The following is a 24,292-nucleotide window of genomic DNA, read 5'->3' on the forward strand; positions in this document are numbered from 1 at the left end:
GGCATTTTCAAATATAGTGTCGTTTTTGTATCAGTGACTACAAATAATAATTTTTTTTCTTTAAAAAAAAAAAAAGACAATTTGTAAATTATCAAATTGTTCAGTAAAATTTATAGAATAAGTAAATTGAAATAAAAATTACATGTTTTGAGTGCATAATTTTACTTCAAAAACTAAATAAAATTACGTGAAAATATAATTTTCTTGGGTCACTAACACTAAATTCTCCCTTTTGAGCCTTTATGTTTTTGTGGGACATAGCTATTTTCTTTTGAAAAAAAAAATGTGTACAGATAAAGCGAAGTAAAGGGTACAAATTCGGTTCAAATATCACATTGTGAAAATGGTTTTTAAAATCGAAAAAAATTAAACTTCTGTCACTAGTTTAGGATTTTAAATGTCTGGTCCGAACTTTTGATGTGCAAGTGGAGCACTATGTCCAAGTACTTAACTTTTTTAAAAAGTACTTATGCCTACAATTTAGGTAATTTTATGAGGACTGTGCATCCTCATTATGTACCTCAATCCTTTCAAAAATGTTAACAAATATTATTTATATTTTTTGTCTGATTGAAAGAAAATTTTTTCTCTTGCATTTTTATAAAACTAAGGTGAGTTGGATAAGAAACTACAAGCCTTGTTTTCCTGTAAGCTATAATTAGGAGGCCAACTTCAACAACATATACATAGCTGCCAACATGAACAGGAAAAAATCCAGCAGATTCTACAAAATAATATAAACTTCATGATAATTGTTGCATAATTTACTAAATATTTTACAGGTAGGGAATTTTAGGGATTTTTAAAGTCATCAAAATAGAAAAACTGCAATATTTTCCAACTATGATTGACATTAAACATACTTAAAATGTTATGCATTATGTTTACTCATAATTTTGAATATTATTAGGCATTTAATTCATCAAAGATAGTTAAAAGATTTTTTTTCAAATTATTTTAAAAAAAAGAGAGTTTAGTATTAAAATAAACTGAATATTTAAAAACAACAAAAGTTTTTAACTGACTTCTATAAATGAGATTTACTTCATTACATATCAGTAATACTTATTTAAATATTCAAGCAATAATCTGTTTAAAAATTCTATTTCAATAGGGATTTTTTCAATAACTTACTCAATTTTAGGGAATTTTCTAAAATGCACAAAAATCAGGAGAAATTTAATTAAACCAGTAGACCAGGAGAAACTGGCAAAATCCAGTAGAGTTGGCAGCTATGCATAGATCATTTTGCTTGTAGATAACATAAAAACTAGAAGACAATTAATTGACACTATTGCTCATATGATTAAAATTAAAAAAAAAAATTTTTAAATCAGGGGGTGAAAATCTATATTTAATTGAGGAAAAACAAGAAATTACTAAAGCTGTAATTAATCACAATATAGTAAAGGACGGATTAAAATAATCTAACACTAGTTTATTTAAAGATGAAGCTTTAAGGCTGATTTAATACTTAATGGTTATGATGATTCTTAAAGAAAAATAAGTGAAGTTTTATGACTTCATATTTTTACTAGTATTAAAAATACATATCAAAAGCAAATATTGTTAAATATAATTACATTAATATCAATAAATAAGTAGTTTTCATTGGTTTAAAATATTGTAAAAAAAATACTGTACAAGAACAAAACTAAAAATATTGTGCGAAATTAATAACTAAGTTCACCTTACTACTAATAAAAAAAATACATAAATAATGCATTGAAAGAAATGTAAACCATATTTATTAAGTAGAATAATTGAATTTTTTTTTTAAAGAAACCCGTAACTCTCTCAACAAAATACAAGCAATCCAAGAGGTAACTGTTCTCTCTCTGCAAGTCAAGAGCCGCAACCTGACACACATCTTCCTTTCTTTTTCTTCGAACTTGCTTTGCTGATCTCTGTAAATAGTAAGACATTACACAAAATACATAAAAAGACAGAAAGTGTTAAAACAGATGAATAATAAATATTTGTTGCATTTGTTAAAATTTAAGACATTTCTTTTAAAATTGTCAAACATTGTGACATATTCACATAAAAAATACTGACAATACAACAATACAACTTAAAAAGAGATATGTAAGCTGCAGTCAAGCATGGCACCAGACTTTGCCAGGCAGAGAGTCAAGCCACCCTGATAGGGGAGCTCAAATAAATTAATTCGAAATATTTGAATTAAAACACATTTTATACTTTATATTTTTTTTCACATCATTTTTTTCAAATGTGTTTCTAAGAAAGTAAAATCAATTATTTTGATATCATAACGTGCAGATTCATTTACAACTCTATTTTAATATTTTTACTTATATATGAGCAATTATAATTGAATTTATTAGTATATAGACTATAGACTTCTCTATCAGAATTTTCTGATGAAAAGTGAGCAGTAAGTGGTGGTAAAGTGTAAGTAAAAAGAAAACATTCTCATGCTAATGTTTTTAATTTATTCTTATTTACAAAAAATATAAATAATTAAATAAAAAATAATAATTAAATTAAATTTCTTCTAAAGAATGTAATAACATTTTTTTTCAAGATGGTAGCATTTTCCCAACAATTTTTAAATTTGTCCTGATAGGGAGGCAAGCGATGTCCGACAGGAGGCAACTGCCCCCCCCCCTGACTGGAGCTGCCCTTGCCTGCTGTCTTTCTGTTTAATAGAATGTGCATAAAGGCATTGCATGCAATGCACAAATAAGCACAGTGGGAACATATTTAACTATGCATGTTACTCGTGATATGAAAAAAAAATCTCAAAAAGCTGTAGAAAGTGCACATAAAATACTTGTTAAAAATAAAACTAGTTATAATTAAAAAACAAACAAACGCTGCATTTAAATAAGGATGCTAATTTTTTTTTGTTTCGAAAAATATTTATCTACACTAAATATAATTTTTTTAAAATTTATACATAAAGACCAATTTAAAAAAAGCTGTTTAGTTTTATATTAACTATCAAATCATTTTTAGGTACGTTAAACAAAAAATAAACACAAATGTTAAGAATAAAAAAAGTAAGCACAACACACCAGATTCAATAACAGCTCTGCTTTCTGTTAAAAATTTCAACTTAATATAATAAAAATATAAACACTAAATTTAATTAATTGTAAGAATACCATAAAAGCTTTAGGACAAGATAATTGGAACAAAGTGGCATTTTATAAACAGTAGTCTCTGCTTAATGCGTTAAATTTGTGACAACGATTTTAATAACATTAACAGAGTGATAACAATAAAAAGGAAACCAAAATGACATAAATTGGAGAGAAAAATTCACTTTATATTTATGTAAAGCATTTTTACTTTAACATATAAAAATGATACATAATTTAACATTGATTGTCAACAATTTTCTCTCATAAGTTCACTCATACACACAATGCTTTTTAAAGACATTGATGCTGTATTGATTTAAACATTTCAAAACTTTCATTGCATTCCTCATTTCAGCATTTGAAGAAGGGGGCATTTTCTTCTGATTTGTCAGTTCCAACATCTTTTTTCCTATAACAATCTGGTAAACTTCTGATTTCATTAATATGAAAGCAACAGAAAGCATTTTCATCAATAGGATACCTGCAAGTGACATAGTGTAACCATCTTGATCCTGATTGGTTGTTAAAACGTGGCATTTGTTTACGTTAGCAACTGTTCTCTCCATTCTATTTTGAGTAAGCCAAGCTCAATTCCCTTCCCTATCAATTCCCTTAAATGACATATTCTATATTCTTTCACAAAGATTTCAATTCTTTCCATATATATATTTCTTACTTAACATAAAGACAGGCATGAAGCTAAGTGGAATATTAACAAACTCAATATGCATCGAAGTTGCCAGTTACAGAAAGCAAAAATATATCATGTTCACAATAAAATACATAAGCAAATAATAAATATAATTTAAGTAAAAGAAGTGGAAAGGATTACATTTCAACTAATTCGATGTGCGATGCAGTTCAGTATCTGATTAACTTATCGTTAATTAACATTCTAAATTATGTGGAGAAACTTAGCTCAACTTTAATAAGTCATTTTGCTGATAAAGATTATCTGGCACTGATGTCATAGGTCACATGTGTGGGTATCGGAGGTCTTCTTTTTCTTCTTAAAGTGCAAGTATCGAATTTTCATCCATAACTGGAATTTTTGAGATGTCAAATCTGAAGGATGTTCTATAATTTTTTCAGTTTTCTGGACCTTTTTTTTTGCTGAATCTTGCATAAGCAAAGCAGTTTATTTATCGTTTCAGCAGAAACTTGATCCCCTGAAGTTGCTAAGAGATGCACTGCATCAAGATCGTTAGTTATCATGGCTAAATGTTTTAAAATGTCAATCTTTTGTTTCGTGTTAAACTAGTTCACTTTCTGCCATTCATATTGTAACTCTATGAAAGTGAGCAATGCATTAAAATGGTGACATGCTAGTTCTTAGTTCGAATAAAACTCGCTATTCTAAAAGATGAAAGAAATCACATTTCATTAACAGCAAATTCGCACACCCCAGAGTTCACCTGCAGTTAAAGAAGTGGCAAAAGAAATTGAATTCTAGCATAAAAGAAGTAGAATTCTGGGCAACTCAAACATAAGCATTAGTACAGAGAAAGAAAAGGCTTCTTCTAAATACAGAGAATAAATAAAAATAAATGAAAAATAAAATTATAAGAATAAACAAAAAAAAATATTATCTTAACTGTAATCAAATTAAGCAGAAACTACTGTTTTATATATGTTTCAATCATTTATATGCTGTGGCAGTCAAAATCACTTTGAAGTAAATTTACTGAAACAAGAAAGAAATCTCCTCAGGGGAAATTTTTTGACTTGATTCATTTACTTCATACTAAAAGGAATTTAAAAAGATAAAAAAGGGGCAATACAATAAAAATTCAAAAAACAATGTAACCCGAACATTTGTGGCAAATGAGCATTAATGGTAACCTATGAGTTGAATGATGAACATTAGGTATAAAAACACTATCTTGAATGCATACAAAAACATTAGGTGTACACATGTGTAAGCTTGTTAATTTCTTATAAAATAAAAAACGAACAGTAAATTTGCTGTTTCTACAAAATTTCAAAACTTATTGTAATATATATGGTATATATATATATATATATATATATATATGGTATATATATATATATATATATATATATATATATATATATATATATATATATATATATATATATATATATATATGTAACATAAAAAGCTTCAATTAATCTTTTTATGTTAGTTACTTTCATAAAACTTCATCCTAATTAATTATTCTATACGAAATACTTTCTCACACTTTTAAAAGCCACATCCTGTTCTTAAATCTATTTTTGGCTCAAGTATGCATTTAATTAAGAGCAGGACATTTTTCCCTTTGCTTTGTGTGGGAAACGTTCGATCTATTTCATAAGCCAATAGCAACTACTAAGAGTTCCCTCTGTCCCTAAATTAAGACATATTACGGATTTTACTTTGCAAGATTTTCCCTCCAAGGAGTGCAACTTTTCATGTGCACTTTTACTCATTCTCATGACTGCTCTTGTCTAATAATTAATAAATAAATTTTGTACCCTCCTTCCCGACCTATGACCTGTTTTAATCCTTCCACTCGGCAACGACGTTATAAGTCGACAGGATTGAACGGCCGGGAAGGGGTACAGTTCGTACGGTACATTAAAGATATTAAATATCTCATTTGAAAATAAATAAATCAACTTCGGAAGAGGGTACTTCAAAAATATGGCATAACTTCAAATCATTTGTTCAAATGAACAGCTGGTAAATTAGCAGTCAAATTCTTCTTCAACTTATGGCAATAATTAATTCATCCAGTATCTTCATCAAAAAAAAAAATAAACTCTCCAAAACTTTTTGTTTATTATAAATTATACCTACGCACAGTTGAACTAAACGATCATCCGTTTTCCATGTCTATGCTGCATATTTTGTCTACATTCCTGAGACTACTAGAAAGCTGAGCTTCAATTTCCTTCCTTGGACTTAAAAGAAAAACTGCATCGAACTCCTGATAATTAGAATGTTTTATTGAAACCCAATCCCTTTGAGAAAGCGTTGATTTTGCCACTCTTAAGTGCTGAGCTGGATTTTATCGTCGATGAATTGTTTTCACACCCCGGAATGCTTTACGATGGTCTCCTTAGATGTTCGACATTCAAAAGAAAAATAAGCTTCAATTTCTCCGTCACTATTGGTGTTAATTTACGATTCATCTTAACGAAGAAACAAATTTTTTCCCTAGCAGCTCTCGTCTTTGGTTTTGGAATTGTGTTCACGGAATTTCAACGCACTCTCATCTCTGATGTTGTGATTTTCAAAATGTCTTGGACTAATTCGAACTTTTTCACGTATCCTTTGAGTTAAATTTTTTTTACAATTCTCATAAAACAATTTCTTAAATGATTATGATTAAAATTTTTTCCCATATTTGATGTTTCTAAGTGAAACTACTTTTGATATATTAATCGTATTTACTGTTAAAAAAAATTTTTCTTGAAATTTTTATTTTTAGTGAATTGATTGTCATAGGAAATGTTTCGAGAAATTATTTTCAAATTTATTGTTTTATGTGTTACAGCTTCTATGATTTATTGATTAGTTGAATTTATGTTTTTGTTTTACTGTAGTGTTTAGGATTAAGATGAAAATGCCATTTAAATTTTTTTCTCTTCGTAATGCAACTGCAATAATTATTGAAATTCAATTTTAATATATGAATGCAATTACGGTGTGGCAAAGATTAAATCAAGAAATGTTAAAACTAATACAAATAGTTTGGAAAAATGAATAAAATACTTGTTGTAAGAATTTGAATTGAAGAGTAACCAAACAATAATGCTTTAGTCCAACGTTGGTAATTAGTTCATAGCTCTGTTCTAGCTCAGTAATTTCCATAAACAAATCGTTTCTTTATTTCTGAACTTTAATTTTAGCATACAGATAGGAAAATGATCAAACACAAATTTTAAAAATTCAGTAACCAAATACACTTCAAAAACACGTTTAAAATAGAAATAAAAATATTTGAATTCCCTAACAATTGTGACAAATTAAATTATCAATTAAGATCTCTGCACAAAAATTACTTTAAAAAATATCCAAACTAAAATTTTGAAAAAAAAAATATTTATGTCCGAGAAAAAAGAAAGAAAGATAGAAATGAAAAAAAAAAAAAAAAAAAGGTAATTTGCAAATTAACTAAACTTGCACTTCAGATTAAAAATAAGGAAAATAGCTAGATCAGTCAAAAATTAAAAACTGATTTACCTTAATACCATATTGAATTTGAAAGTTTGTTTTGGATTTTAATTAACGATTGTGTTAAACAGGTTGTAATGCAAAATCTGAGAAGACTGATCACCTTTTCTGATTATAAAAGCAATTTGTCTTTACATATTTCCTGAAATCCGGGTTAATAATTGCAATAAAAATACCAATAAAGAAAAAGTATAAATAAATATAGAGGAAATAGAAAGAAACGAAAAATAAAAGAGAAAAGGAAAAGAAAATATGTTACAGAAAGCAAATTTTGGACATAAAGAAAAAAAGAAATTTTTTTTCGGATATTTAGCTATTAAAGAGATAAATATGTAAGGTGAGTGATAAATATGTTAAGTGAAATGAAGACAATACTGAAATCTTGGACTTCAGAATAACAACCACTGCATCATTTTATTAAAATTTTATTTTATTTTATTTTCAAACAAGGTAAACAATACTCAAGTCTAATTTCAGATTGAAATTTTTCCTGTAAAACTGCTTTTTGTATTTTGTGTTTTACTTTCAACATTTTTAAAAGATGTTTATAAATTTTTTTATCATGATTGAAGAGTTAACTTAAATTTTGTTATTATAAAAAATACTTCTTATAGTGAAAAAACTGTAATGTGATCTTTAAACAAAATACTTAAACCTGTTGAAAATTTTAAATTTGCTGATAATGCTACTACAGATTTTTGATTGTGTTAAAATTTTTACCATGAGAACATACGTAAATGTTTTATAATTCATTTTACTTTTGTATATTGTTACCATTACAAATTTGGTTATTTTATTTGTACTTCTACCATAGGGAAGATTTTGCAAATGGATAATTTCAAAATTTTTGGATTCTAATTAAACAATTTTGGTGAAGGGGGATGTAACATAAAAAGCTTCAATTAATCTTTTTATGTTAGTTACTTTTATAAAACTTCATCCTAATTAATTATTCTAAACGAAATAATTTCTCACACTTTTAAAAGCCACATCCTGTTCTTAAATCTATTTTTGGCTCAAGTATGCATTTAATTAAGAGCAGGACATTTTTCCCTTTGCTTTGTGTGGGAAACGTTCGATCTATTTCATAAGCCAATAGCAACTACTAAGAGTTCCCTCTGTCCCTAAATTAAGACATATTACGGATTTTACTTTGCAAGTTTTTCCCTAACATATAACCAAGGAGTGCAACTTTTCATGTGCACTTTTACTCATTCTCATGACTGCTCTTGTCTAATAATTAATAAATAAATTTTGTACCCTCCTTCCCGACCTATGACCTGTTTTAATCCTTCCACTCGGCAACGACGTTATATATATATATGGTATATATATATATATATATATATATATATATATATATATATATATATATATATATATATATATATATATATATATATATATATATATATATATGGTATTATTCTAATATATATATATGGTATTATTTTTCTTAATCAAACATTAACAATTTGTTTAGATAATCTAATAACATTGACTGCAAAAAAAAAAGAGTCATTATACAGAGCAGCTATAAAATTTTTACATCTCTTATAAGGGACTTGTAGTGAATAAATTATTACCAGATTTTTGCTCCTTTTTATTACTGATGGAAATTATGATTATAAAAACTAAACCTTAACATATATGATGCCAAAAGGGTTAAAACATAAATATTGCCTCCACTTGAGAAAGTTTCCATCCCAAGAAAAATTGCACCCTTGATACAACAAATATAAAATTGTAAGCGATTCAAAGTAAAAAATTACAATTTGACTTAAGTTATCAGTATTGCGATATGATCTGAAAATTGGTTAAAAGAAATATTTTATAAACTCACTGTCCATTCAGATAATTTTTTCTGGAAAAAAGGAAAGAGAAGTGATGCTTACTTACTCACAAAATTTTAATTTATTTTAGCTAAATCTACATCAGCTGTCTCTTTCAAAATATCTTCACAAAATGTAACAGAAGCAATGCGTTGGAAAAGGGCATCAACATTTTCACCTAAATTTTCAAAGACTCAATTTGTACATCAAATCAATAATTTAAAAAACAATCTTTAATAAATATTTAAGTATAAAAATAATAGAATTGGTTATAATTGACTTCTGAATTGAAAGTATGCTAAAATAAATTAATGAGAATCTGTATATTAAGTTAAATTAATCTAAGTTATATCCACATCATTTTGCACATGTCTCCAACTTTTGTGCAGTTACTGTCTACTAAGTGCGAAAAGTGACACCATAGATTGTTCTAGCTGAATAAAATATCACTTCCATGTTACAAAGAACACTTTTCTCTACTGAACAGTAAAGCTTAAACGCAGTACCATTCCTTTTGGGCCAATAAGCATAATTTAACCTTGAAAAATCTGTAGGTAACTTTATTCTAAATAATTGAGTTTCTTTGTTTTTGTAACTGTTGTTTGTTCAGAATAACTAACTTTTCTAAAAAAAATTTAAAAAAAACAAACAAAACAATTCTCAAATATTATAACAACTTTCAATTTCAGTTTTAATTACTTTTTGATATTTCCTAATTTTAGATATAGATGATAAAAAAGAAGATCAAGGTTAAAACTTCAACCCAAGTATTGAGATTAAATAATGAATAAACTGACATTTCACTTGTCTGTTTGGCTAAAAAATGCAAGCACAAAATAAACAAGAAATAAAATTATGTGTAATATGCCACAAAGGCCAGTTTCCAAACCCTAAACAATTTAGATACAATATATATACTATATTTTAAAATGAAAAATATACAATATCAAAATTGTTTTTAAATTATTACAGAGGTCATATATAATAAAATTATAGAGATCATTTATAATAAAATTATAGAGGTCATATATAAGTTAAGAACTTTGTTTTTTTTTTAAATAAAAAACAAATGGTGTTTTCTAGTTTATTGTCATAATGTTTCTTTTTATAATTACTATTGTTGTACACAAAAATACATTTTAAAAATAAAAACAAAAGTTTTGGTTTTAAATCATTATGTGCTTGCTTACAAAATGTGTTCTTACTTAAGGTTATATAAAAATATAAGTAAAACGAAAATGTTTTTGCAATAAAAAGTAAAAAATCTTATTATTCCTCCAAAATTCTAGACATATTTTTTTTTTTGAAAAATATTATTTAAATTTTTAATTTAATATTATTTAAAATGTTTTTCTTTATTATTTATTAATTCATAGAAAAAATATATTTTATATTTTTTTAAAGTATGAAATATATTTTATATTTTTCTATACATTTTCTGGAATGTTCTTTAGAACCATGGCAAAAGACTTTGTAATGTTCCATCGACCAACAACACCAATCAAGAACATTATCAGACAAATTCCTAAATTTTGCTTATATTTCTGTTTTTTTTTTTTTTTTTTTTTTTGTTGCTCCCATTTGAGTGAACCCACAGTCTGTCAGCAGGGGTAGAATTATCGATTACTACATCACAACACGTCTTTTTGGTGATGATTTAGAATTAGCATATATTACTCTTTCCTAGGGTCTTTTAATAATTAATATTAAACATTCAGGTTATGTAAATTGAATGGCTTCATTACTGACTTCTTCATGGCTTTCAAATAATGCGAGAGTAAACTGGTAGAATTGGCATTTTGATAAACACTCATAACCAAAAGCGATTTTTATCACGGGAAAGTCTTGATGGGAATCATTTGAGAGACTAAACAACTGGCCTCTTGACTGGTCAAAGTGTGCTGAGATGCGTATTTGCATAAAAAAGTGACATTACCTACGATCAAATCTTACATACCATGTATGGGATATAAATATCGACCATGTCAGGCTTCATCTATCAAAAGGTACCCAAGATAGAATCGAGTTAGCATGTCTTATATATACTAGTGAATCAATGTTTAATAATCGTAGTGGTAGTTACGCCACAATACTCCCTCACCAGAATTTTATCATAGATAGAATTCGATGAACGGATACCAATAGTTGCCATATCAGCGAAAGACCTGGAGAGCTGTGTCAAGTTCACCGGGTTTTGAGCCTTTGTCGGGAGAGTCGTATTAAGTTCACGGGTGTGTGTGTGTGGTCTCTCCAGTGTTGCTATTAGTCGTTGAGTATGTGCAGGATTTCCGATGCGTAATGAAACTATACTGTAATGTGTAAATAAAACTGAGAAGCAACAATACAAGGAGGACAATGACGCGGTCACAAAAAGCAAGTCAACTGCTCAATGTGAACCATACATTGAACCATACATTGCATGTCCATATCACGTCCATAGGTGAACTATGTGAAAAAGAGTTTTCAACAATGTTAACCATAATCTATTAAATAAAGCCCAAGATAAAATTAAGTTAGCATGTCTTATATACAAGTGAATCGATTTTTAATAATCGTGTTGGTAGTTATGCCACACCGTGCTTAATGTCTTATAATTGAAGAAACATTAATCAAGTACTATATACAAAATATTTTAACAATGACGTACAATTTACTTTTGTTATCACAATCTTTATATATATATTTAGAACTTTGATCAAGTAATACATCAGAAAAAAGAACACAAATCAAAGCCATAAATTACTAGTTTGAAAAAAAAAAACCCCAAACAAACATCAAATTTTGCGGAATCAGTATCGAGAGAAAACACAGTAGATAAAATTAAAAAGCAACAACAAACATATTGGATACAAACATATTGGTTTTGATTATTTTAATCAAACTTTTGTTGGAATTATTCTCTAAATTGGTAATGCTCATCAATTGGATATCAGTTATAGATATAGCTCATGCTTAAACATCAATCTATTAATGTGTAAGTTTTTATAATTTCATTTTTAACATTAATTCTGTAGTGGTTACTGCGAATGCTAGTGCTTTATGGAAAATATACATTATATGAAAATGTTCAAAGAAAAAAAAAAGACATAAAAACTAGTAATTTATGTAAATAATATTTTGTTTTTAAAAAAAGGTTAGTAAAAATTTATGTAATGAGAACCTCTTGCTCCTCCGTAATATGAAGATGCAATGCATTTAAACTTTTCTTGTCCAGCTGTATCCCACCTAAAAATAAACAAGAAATCTCAACAAATCATAACATCAAAAATAAATCTACAGACAGAAAACAACAATATATATATATAGTTTACTCTCGATATCTCAAAGTTGGGGCGCTAAAATAAAGTCAAGAAAATGAGTTTTCAAGAACAAGTTCTGAACCAAATATGTTCTAAAAAGTAAAAAAGTAATTCTAAAACTTAGAGTTGTGGAACACCAGAATATAAGTACTAATAAACATATTTGTATAATAGTTGACTACAAGTCTAAATGCAGCAATAATGAAAAAAAAAAAAAAAACTTAAAAATTTTTTTTTTTTAAAGTAACACAAAAATAATTATGCATTAAATATAAAATAATTAATTTACGATAAACTTACATTATTATAGTTCATTAAAAAAAAAACTCTACCATCGTGGCCTGTCAACATTGTTTTCAAAATTGCTCATTGTTCTCGGAGCATTTCAGGAAACGTTTTAATAAGTGGGCAGCATTTTCTCTTGAGACACAGTAATGTTGAGTGGTGGTATGTATATATATATATATAAGATTGCTTTTTGCCTAATTTTTTTAATAATAAATCTTACTAAGAAGTATAAGATTTTCAAATTAATTGCTTTCCTCAACAGCTAATCCTTGAAAATTAAATAGCAAAGAGGAAAAAAAAGTTAGCAAAGCTAAAATAAAACACATTTTTTTATATTTTGTTCACCTATATTTTTCATTCATCTACAGAGGAACAAGAAATATCTTAAACAAAGTTTAAAACCAAATATATCTATAGATGTTTATAAATATTTTGCTTGGTTACACAAGTTCTTTGGAAACTAAAAATCAGACTTCCAACAGGAATCTGCTCAGTACACAGAGCTAAAGGCATCGATGAAAGCTCACCTTATTCACTAGACTTGAATCTAATGGATTTTTCTATTCGTTTCATTTTGGAGATCAGGGAAAGTACAGTGATGTTTGAAAACGGGTTAATAGTAATATAATTATATAAAATTTTATACACCTTACAATTAAAAAGGTTGATGGTTATTATATAATAAATGAATATAAATAACTATAAATATTTTTTACATAGAATTATTTTCGAGTAAACAAATTTTACAATTGTTTTTAAAAAAAATTAACTTGAGAGATATGATAAATTGGGTGAAAAGTACAGGTAAAGAAATCAAGAAACTCAAATTTTCAATAGCATTCCAGACTGAACTATTGAAATATTATTTTTCAGATTTTCCTAATCAGTAATTTAAAAAAAAGGAATAAATAATCAAAGAAAGCATGATATTATTTTATAACAAAAAACATGGTCTGCTCTAGCTTGAATTCATAAGGTTTACCTGTTTGAGTTCTTTGAAAAAAAGAATAGATCAAAAGTCATTCAACTGTGTTTGAGAGTATTTTAGAAAAGTCTTACTCTTGGATGAAAATGTTTTGAGATATTGCTATTTAAAGTTTCCAAACCATTTTTATTCATACACACTCAATAATGTAAAAAATAATGTGTGTTTCTCATTTATATCAGTTTCAACTTATACTTTTATGATGTTACAAATAAACAAAACTTTCAGATTATCTAAGAGGAAAAAATTCATTATTTTTGTAATTTAGAAATAAAAATACTTAAAAGTATAAAATAAAGAAATAATGGTATAAATTTATGTATATAAAAATAAGTAACTCAAAAAAAACAACAACTTAATGATAAATCTTTAGTTTAATCCTAAACCAATGTAACATTACTATCTATGTCCTGTTATCTGAACTAGTACCAAACCACATAAACCTTCTAACTCATAAACTAGTAACTGAAAGTACAATGAACAAATGTGGTCCCATTGCCTATAGTAAACATCTAGCATTAGCGATTTGCATTCTGAAACTGAAAATAACTACAGGGACTACTCCTTCCCAGTTTGGAAAGAGAAATCACAGCTGCTATAAGGTTATATAAAAGTATAAGTAATACGAAAATGTTTTTGCAATAAAAAATAAAAAAATCTTATTATTCCTCCAAAATTCCAGATATAATCTTTTTTTTTTTTTCAAAAAATGTTATTTAAATTTTTAATTTAATATTAATTAAAATGTTTTCCTTCATTATTTATTAATTCTTAAATCATAGAAAAAAAATATTTTATATTTTTTTAAAGCATTTAAGTGAGGGGACAATAATTAGACTTTCGCAATAATAATTAAAAACCGTCTAATAATGCAATAACTGCCTAATAAAGCAATAAGTGTCATAAAATTTTAATTTTTAGAGTTTTTCATTGCTGGACATTGATTTGTATACTTAAATGTATGGTCCTAATGTAAAAATTATAATTATTAAGATAATCATGAGATAAAATGTTCAAAATTGTCGTGTTTTCCCCTTCAAGTTTCTCAAAAAGTTTGCGTTTTGAGAAAATCACTTATCATATATGCATTAAATTGTTTAATTTTTCAAATATATTATAATAAAGTTAGAATAAAAGTAAATAGAATAGTATTCATAAACTAAACAATAAAAAAAAGCTCTGAATTACATTAGAATAAAAGAAATGCAAAAAAAAAAAAAAAAAAAAACTGAAGAATACAAACCTGTTTTTGAAGATACTGGCCAATATTCAGCATTAATTGTGTTTGCTACTTAAATGGCCTCATTTTCTGTCAATTTATAAGCAGAATTCACCTGAAAAAAATAAACTATTAAGAAACTCTAAATATTAAATTTCAACCTAAATCAAATTTCAAAGCTAAAAGAGACATTTCGTCATTTAATAGTCAAACATTAAAACATAAAACCTGAAAATGTTTAAAAAAGAAGTATTTTAAATAATTTTTGTACACTGGTTATAACTGTAAAATATAAATTGTAACACAATTTTAATTCTGATACAAAGCTGAAACTTTTTATTGTTCTTCCTACTCTTTAGTGGTGTAATGGACTGTTATAGTTATTGATTAATTTTTAATAAAGCCAAATATAATATACATTAAGCTTAAAAGTGCTACTTGAGCAACTTTTAGCTTTGCTTTTTGGTTTTGCATTTGAGATCTTAAAGCTGTTTTACAAAAGCTCATTGTCGCATAAAATAAAGGTTTCTTTTTGTAAATGTTATTTTTATAGCCACTTTATAAATTATGCGGACACTTTTTCAGAAATTGAAAGTTACACTTTTAATAATATATGCAGTCAAAATATGGCAAACATTACAAGGTTCATATCTAAAATGAAGAAAAATTTTAAGAAAGAAGTGAAATAAATTAATTTTCAGAACAGTATAAAAGATTCATAACAATTCCATACTTATTAACCCTAAATAACTAAACATTCATAGCAGACTGCTGACTCCAGCCAGTTTTGCGAATTAGCAACCTTGTGGCTACAGGGCAACCAAATATAGGTACATGACGGAAAACATAGAATTACAGCTTTGCCTCCAGTGTAAGGCAATTAAACGGTGGTTTTATTTATTTTCCTTGATGAAAGAGCTCTGAAAAAAAAACCCTCTTAAATAATGTGATTTTAAAAGTTAAGCATGCACATACATAACCATAAACCAAGTGGCAGAGTAACGAAGGAAAAATAAATACATAATTAAATTCTTTCAATGTTTCTTAATGTTTGAAAATGCTGCTATGCATCCATTCAAATTATTCAAAAGCAATTTAAATAAACTATCTAAAAGAACTAAATCAATATAATAAACAAAACAATATTTTCATATCGTAATACAGAAATCCCATGATAAATACTATTTATTACTAAAATTTTGAGATCAATGTACTAAAATAAAATTTTTTTTTAAATGTGAGCCATTATTATTAGGATTACTTCAGTTAATTACATAAAATCCTTTCATGATTATAGAACAGAAAAATAATGTTTCAGGAGTTGTGATGCCTTTATAGGCATTACATATTACCTAGTATTTAAAGATTTCTTTAATTTCCTAAATTAAATTTTTTTTAATTATTCTTAATCCAATTTTCATTAAATTAAACTAATTATTTAGTTATTACATTTTATAAAAAGCGAACATAAATATTTTATTCTTTTCCTATTAATAAATACAACGGCTAATTTTTTAAAAATTAGCCGTTGTATTTTAAGCTCCTAAGAACAGTTTTAAGCTCGTTAGCATGTCTTATATACTAGTGAATCGATGTTTAATAATCGTAGTGGTAGTTACCCCACGCCATGCATATTATCTTAGAATTGAAGTAACATTAATCAAGTTCTATATGCAATATATTTCTACAATGAAGTACAATTCACTTCTGTTATCACAATCTTTAACATATATATTTAGAACTTTGATCAAGAAATGAATCATAAAAAAGAACACAATCAAAGCCATAAATTATTAGAGTTTGAAAAAAAAAACCAAACAAACATCAAATTTTGTGGAATCAGCATGGAGAGAAATTCAAAACCAATTTGCTGGATACAAATGCATTGGTTTTGATTATTTTAATTATATTTCTGTTGAAATTGTTCCCTAAATTGGTAAAGCTCACCAATTGGATATTAGTTATAGATATAGTTCATACTTAGTTTCTATCTATTAATGTGCAAGTTTTTATAATTTAATTTTCAACATTAGTTCTGTAGTGGTTACTGCGTATGTTAGTGCTATATGGAAAATATACATTATATGAAAATGTTCGAAAAAAAAGAAACATAAAAATTAGTAATTTATAAAAATATTTTGTTTTTAAAAGAGGGTTAGTAAAAATTGATATAATGAGAACCTCTTGCTCCTCTGTAATATGAAGATGCAATGCATTTAAACTTTTCTTGTCCATCTGTATCCCACCTAAAAATAAACAAGAAATCTCAACAAATCACAACATCAAAAATAAATCAACAGACAGAAAACAACAATATATATGTATATATATAGTATACTCTTAATATCTGAAAGTTGAAGGGATGCTAAAAAACGTCAAGATAAAGAGTTTTCAAGAATAATTTCAGAACCAAATATGTTCTAAAAAGTAAAAAAGTAATTCTAAAATGCAGACTTGTGGAACATCAGAATAAGTACTAATAAAGATATTTGTATAATAGTTGACCATAAGTCTATATGCAGCAATGATGATTTTATTTTTAAAAGCAACACTAAAATAATTATACAATTAAGAAGATTAATTTACAATAAACTTACATTAATAGAGTTTATTAAAAAAAAAACCTAAAATCGCGGTCTGTCCACATTGTTTTCGAAATTACTCATCAATAAATTTTTCTATTCAAAAAAATAACTGCCAAGTCATCGTTTTCCATGTTCTTGGAGCATTTCATGAAACACTTTAATAAGTGTGCAGCTTTTTTTCTTCCGACACAATAATGTTGAGTGGTGGTATGCAATGAGTTTCAGAAAAAAAAGTCATTCTTTACTTCGAAAAGTATTTGACATAACAAGGTTTTCAAGATATCTAAGTGTGAGATATTGAGAGTATACTGTATATACATACATATATATAAGATTGTTTTTTGTATAATTTTTTAAATACTAAATTTTACTAAGACTTTTAATAATAAATTTTACTTTTTGTAATTTACAGGGCTGCCACAGGAAAAAATGGACAAAATAGTTGCTTTTAGTAGCCAAAAGCATGAAAATAGTAGCCGAAAACTATGAAAATAGTTGCCTAAATAAGAACAAAAATTCATCAAAAATGTGACTAAATTTCGTTAATGACTTAATTGTCATATACCATGATTCATTTAGTCAAGTTGGTGGCAAATATTATAATTTTTATATAAACGTTAATGTTCTAGCACAATTTTTCCTTTTATCAATAATTTATCTAGGAAATATATATAAATATATATACATACACACACATATATATTGTGAAAAGTGAATACTCAAATTTGAAATTCACTCATTGTAATATCGTATTAAAAATTGTTTTTCATTTTTACTTTTAAAATCATGCAGAATTTTGAAGCAATAACCATTGAAAAGGCGATCGAGACCGAAATAGACTTACAAAGAAATCTGCAGAGTGAACGAATTAAAAAGTGAAAACTCAAAATTTGCACAAAATTTTAAAATTTTTTTAAGAAAAAAAAGTTTAGTGTGTTCAAAAGCTATTGTGGGTCGCAGATTTTGAACCCAATTTATACTGAAAAAAACATTGTTAGGAGTACAGAAAATTCTCGCAATAGTCTCGTTTTCCTTGAAAATAGTTGCTTTTTTAGACTTTTCAGGCAAAAAAAGTTGCCATAGTCACCTCATGCCAAAAATAGTTGCATTTTAGTTGCCTGAGGCAACCCTTAAGTTAGTAATAAATATACTTATAATTATAAAATAAAAAAATAACAGTAAAAATTTATGTACATAAAAACAAGTAACTTAAAAAAACAACAACTTAATGATAAATCTTTAGTTTAATCCTAAACCAATGTAACATTACTATCTATGTCCTGTTATCTAAACTAGTACGAAAGCACATAAACCTCCTAACTCATAAACTAGTAACTGAAAGTGTAATGAACAAATGTGGTCCCATTACCTATTTTAAACCTCTAGCATTAGTAACAATTCATAACAATAAAAATAGATCAATAGACAGAAAACAGCAAATATATATTAGATTTTCTTTTCAAAATTTTTTTAATAGTAAATTTTACTAAGAAGTATAAGATTTTTAAATGAATTTAATTTTTCTTAAAATCCTTAAAAATTGAATACAAAAGAGAGAAAAAAGTCAAGAATGGTAAACCTTCTAACTCATAAACTAGCAACTGAAATAAACAAATGTGGGCAACTGTTATGAACAAATGTGCTCCCATCGTCTATTTTAAACATTAGTGATTTGCATTCTGAAACCGAAAATAACTAGAGGAACTGCTCCTGCATAGTTTCGAAAGGGAAATCACAGCTGCTAAAAAAAGTATCATCTTTGTTAGGATGACACTTTCAGCTGGACTTCAAACTGAGGAAGAAAGACCAAATTAGTTAAGCTGTTTCAGTAAAATCACTTAATTATCACCACTATTTCTGAGCATTAGTTTTATGTTTATTTTAAATTTAGACATGAATTCAACAAATTTAATCACTCCTGAGGAAGAAAGAACAAATTAGTTAAGCTGTTTCAGTAAAATCACTTAATTATCACCACTATTTCTGAGCATTAGTTTTATGTTTATTTTAAATTTAGACATGTTATCAAAAAATTTAATCACTCCTGATTACACAATACAGTGAGATTAGTAAAAACGTTTACTACTACTAATTATTGTCTAAAAGATAAACAGTTGAATAATTAAAGGTTAGGTCAATGAAAAGATTAAAAATTATTTAAGACAATAAATTCACAGTTGCAATATGTAAGGAACTCCTAATATATAAAATTTTTCTGCTTCAAAATCTACCCCAATAGTTGCCTTGTAGTTTGTATCAAACACTTGTAGACAAAACCTTAAAATGATTAAAAAATTATGAATAAATCATGAGCAATACTGAACACGCTAATAAGCAATTGAACAATCAAAAAATATTATTTTGTGCGATAGAAGCACTTTTAGAATTATCTCTAAAAAGGAACAAGAAGAGGTTAAAAACTTCTGATACTTCACATTTATAACAGAAACATAAAAAAAAAATATATATATATAAAAGCAAAACTTTTGATAAAAAAAGAAAGAAAAAAACAGAGATAAATTAAAACTAATGAGCAATAGGTACATTAAAAAGAACTTTTTTCTCTGTTTTCGATGCATTACTCTAAAAAGGATCATTAATAAGATAATTTTTCGACTCTACATTTATAACAGCAAAATGAAAAAAGAAAAACACACATAAAAAAGCACGATTTTAATCACCGCCGGACAAGACAAGTTTTCCCAACAGCAACATCTCCAACAACAATGACTTTTGTCAGTCTGAACTTATAAAAATGTAAATATAGTCAATGTTTTTTGAAGACACACATATTGATAATTCAAGTTACATTTTCCCTGGCTATAATTATTTCAGTTACAGTAGAGCCTTGATTATGTCTGAAAAGTCTTTGATTTCAATACTTCTGTTAATCGAAATTGATTTTGAAGTGTTTTTTTCTTCTTCATGCATACTTATTTCTTTTCCTATTTAAATTTCAATGCCCTTTTATGTAAGTAAAAATAAATGTTTTATTATTCGGTGATATTAAAAATAAGAATTGCTAAATACTTAAAAAGATATGTTCAATAAATTGTATTTCATTATAATTAAGAAGTTGTATGAATATTATAAATAAATGAAATGAACTTTGAATCAATGACATCAGCTAAGAATTCAAAATTAGATATTGCTACAATAAATATACAAACTTTACTTTCTAAAAATATTTTGAAAAAGGTATTGTAACTTAAATAAAGGATCCTTAATTTTGAGGAAAATTCCAAACCTGAAATACTGAGTTCTGGTGAAAAATAGGGCTCTGAGAGTTTAATGCACCCTAGGACAATGTTAAATCAGTTAAAGAATGCTCTCTTGATAATATGATTATTTCCATTGGGTACTTGCACTACAAGAAGATCTCCCATACCCACACATGTGACCTATGATGTCAACTAATCTTTATCACCAAAATGGCATATTAAAGTTGAGCCATGTTTCTCCACATAAGTTAGAATGCTAATTAACGTTAAGTTAATTAAATACAGAGGACACATCGAATTTGTTGAAATATAATTCTTTCTCGTCTACTTCTTTTACTTAACTTAGATTCATTATTTGTTTATGTATTTTATTGTAACCGTTATATATTTTTGTTTTGTGTACCTGGCAACTTCGATCAATAATTAGTTTATGTTCCACATGGCTTCAGACCTGTCTTTGCTGTTAAGTCTCTATGTAAATATATGGTGAAAGAATCAACAATCAATCAAGATTGAGATACTCACACTATGCCATTTGCAGGTATCCCTCTGTCTGATGTAACAAACTTACTTCAGACATTAGAGGTCTTACTTTATTTGACTTAATTCATAGTAAGCTGAAAATGATTAGTTCAGTATAATAACATATATTTTAGAGTACAACTAAAAAAAAAAAAACATGATTTAAATCTTCATAGAAAAGCAATAGGCAACTCTCTTACAATTATTCATTTAAAATTACTTTAATCAGAAAATAAAAATGAGAGAGAGAAATAATCTTACATTTCACATTTTGAAATATTTATTTTATGGCAAGCACTGTGAATCCGGTAGGAAAAGTTCATTTCTCCATGTGGTGAACAATCATAATTGTATGGCTAAAAAGCAATAAGTAAAAGTTTAAAACATTAATCAATAAATAACAATGACATGTTTTTGTGAATCAAATCACAATTGACAACTAATATGAAAGGTTGCTGATAATTATTTTATTCAGGGGTAGAAATTAAAAAAAAAAAAATTACTGGTCCATAGGACCAGTAACTAAAACATTTTACTAGTCCGCACAAAACTTTACTGGTCCGTCTACGCGTTCCTATTAGCTGCAAATAAAAAAATTAAAATTTTTGATTGAAAAAATCATGATTTTTTTTTTTAAAATCATAAATTTTTGATTTAAATCACATTTTTTTGATTAATATTAATTTTGTATAAAAAATTTTTTTAAAAAAATTGTGAATAAGCTCTAAAATAGTTTTAAGTAAGATTGTTTAAGTTTCGTAAGATCGAGAATAGATTAACGGAGATCGGCTGCGGTGGATGGTGGTCCGGCGGACCACTGTTTATTATTTTATGCTGGTCCGACTCTGATTTTAGTGGTCACGGACCAACGGACCACCGTTAATTTCGAGCCCTGTTATTATAAATTTTTTACTACATATAATACAATGGTCTCTTGAGTCATTATAAGGAGGAAGCAAACAGGACATTTTTTTCAAGGCTCTGCTTTTCTAGAACTCTACAATAATTCTTTTTTAATAATAATAAAATTTGGATTTTTAATTTATTTTTGCGAATGAAAATTTGAAATATTTGTTTTCTATTACAATTAAAGGGATAGATCTAATAATCTAAGCCTAACTGCTGAAAGCAGTGTTCTCTACCCTTTATTCATAAAAATTGCAAAATAAGATAGATCAAAATACTTTTATATGCTTATTTAAGTTAAAAAGTTCTTACTTCTAACGATATATAAATAAATTATTCCCAAAGATTTCTAGTGATGGCCTTTTAATATGAGACTCCAACTATGCATTTTTTAAATAATAGCAGTTACAATTATTTCCATAGATTTCAATGGTAAGCTACATCGAAAAGTAATACTCCATTATAGGTGTTCTCCTAACTTATGGAATGAAGGATTCAGGAATGAGTCCTCATTTAAGAATTCTTTGGGAAATTCATTCATCCATACTCATTCGAAAATTTCAATCTTCTCCCTTCAAGAATATTGAAATTTTTTAAATCATTGTTTTATGCAGTATAAATTTCTATAAAATATGCCCACAATTTTGTTTACCCTAGGAAATTCTGTAATTGCTCTTTCCTCAACAGTTTTTCTTAAATGAACTTCATTGAAGGTATTCTGATCACTTTTTGTATTTTCATCCATATCAAGATTTCAACCTAAAATGAAAAATAAAATTAAATATTTGATAACAATTTATTATATAATAAAGATAATTAGTACATTCATTTCTTATTAGTCTCTACATCACGTCAAATCAACCATTGGATAAAATGGTATTTGTGTTGTTTAGTTTTGGCTCAAAGGTAGAGGGGAATAGAAGAAAATTACCAAGATTCACTCTTTTCACACCATTTGTTTCCAAGTTAAGTATTTCTGGAAATTCAGAAATTTTTTCAATAATTTTTAAATAATTAAAACTTGAGAACTATTTACCATAGAGAGGTAAATTTATAATATAATTTTACAAAATATATAATAGCTTAATTATTAAAAGAAAAATTAAAATGTTAGGAACAAACTATTAGAGTGAACTAGAGGACAGAAAATATAGCTTTGAAGGTGCAATAGATTTTAAGATACAGCTTTTTAAAAAATATAAACATTAAAGAAATTTTTAAAAATACCTACATTACTTGAAAACAAGTAGTGCAAAAAATCGGGAATTTTCATGCCAGAAGCAGCTTTTTACAAGTGCAGATAATTGACATAAACTTCTAATAATCTATGAACAAAAATTATACAACCACATTCATGGTTTGTTTCTAAGGCACAACATAAATTTAAATAATAAAATAACATGTAACCTAAAAAAAATTAGAACAACTTATTAAGAGAGACTTCAATTTGACTCTCATCACGTTATTTTTGTAAACAACAGTAAAACAAAGTTTTGAAACAAACAAATTTTGAAAAAACGCTATTCAAAACAGGTGTCTAACATTAAAACGGAATAATGCGTTATCAAAGAAGAAAATTGTCGCTGAATGGTTAGAATTTAAAAAATATTCATGTAAAAATAAATATTAAGATGGAATACACAATCCCACAATCATTATAGTAGTTATTTTTTTAAACGCAAATAAAACATAAATAAAATTTAGAAAAGATATGCAAAAGATAAAATGAAAAATGCCACTGAACGATTGTGATTTTTTAAAAAAATAGATACTAAAACTAAATTATATTAAAAAAAAAACATGTACCATAAAAAATTAGAATAAAAACTTATCAAAGATTGGCTGCACTTTCTCTATTATAATCAATTTTGTAAACATACGTAAATTATGAAAAGGTGCATTAAGTACAAAGATTGTCGGCTAATGTCTAAGATCTTTAAAATAGTAAATTTTTTAGCAATCTTTTTCATCAACTTTTACATTCGTTAATTTAAACACAGTTTTAAGTTAAGATAAGCGGATAGAAAAGAACACAAATGTTCTTTTGTTTATCAACAAAAGTGATAGGGGCTGAAGTAGAGTTGTATTAGTTCTGTTTATAACAGTGTTGTGGCTTATAGCTTACTCTGTAGCACATAAGTA

The 24,292-nt window shown here is 26.6% G+C and overlaps 2 protein-coding genes across 8 annotated transcripts in view; one reads left to right on the forward strand and one right to left on the reverse strand.

Annotated features, from left to right (window-relative positions):
- Positions 1-24,292, forward strand: part of LOC107456840 (phosphatidylinositol N-acetylglucosaminyltransferase subunit A) — a 223,531-nt gene that overhangs the window by 173,835 nt on the left and 25,404 nt on the right. The gene's annotated exons all lie outside the window — the stretch shown is intronic.
- LOC147812721 (ras-related protein Rab-34-like) lies at positions 1,326-24,210 on the reverse strand. 7 transcript variants are annotated; one of them, XR_015432374.1, is made up of 9 exons: positions 23,957-24,209; positions 22,803-22,909; positions 21,506-21,600; positions 19,677-19,778; positions 17,098-17,162; positions 14,941-15,031; positions 12,286-12,350; positions 9,193-9,303; positions 1,326-1,907 (listed from the first exon to the last, which is right to left on the reverse strand). XR_015432374.1 is itself a non-coding variant. In XM_087158654.1 (8 exons), the coding sequence occupies exons 2-7, from the start codon at positions 22,893-22,895 to the stop codon at positions 9,241-9,243; spliced, it is 483 nt and encodes a 160-aa protein (XP_087014780.1). In that variant the 5' UTR covers positions 22,896-22,909; positions 24,031-24,210; the 3' UTR covers positions 1,326-1,907; positions 9,193-9,240. The 7 variants fall into 7 exon arrangements, 6 of the variants coding, with proteins under 6 accessions (XP_087014780.1, XP_087014779.1, XP_087014781.1 ...); XM_087158654.1 differs by lacking the exon at positions 14,941-15,031 and having other exon boundaries at positions 24,031-24,210; XM_087158653.1 differs by lacking the exon at positions 14,941-15,031 and having other exon boundaries at positions 23,957-24,207.

Source organism: Parasteatoda tepidariorum, chromosome 3 (genome assembly GCF_982258835.1).
Source record: "Parasteatoda tepidariorum strain Cologne lab strain chromosome 3, Ptep-v5.0, whole genome shotgun sequence".
NCBI classification, from domain to species: Eukaryota; Metazoa; Arthropoda; class Arachnida; order Araneae; family Theridiidae; genus Parasteatoda; species Parasteatoda tepidariorum.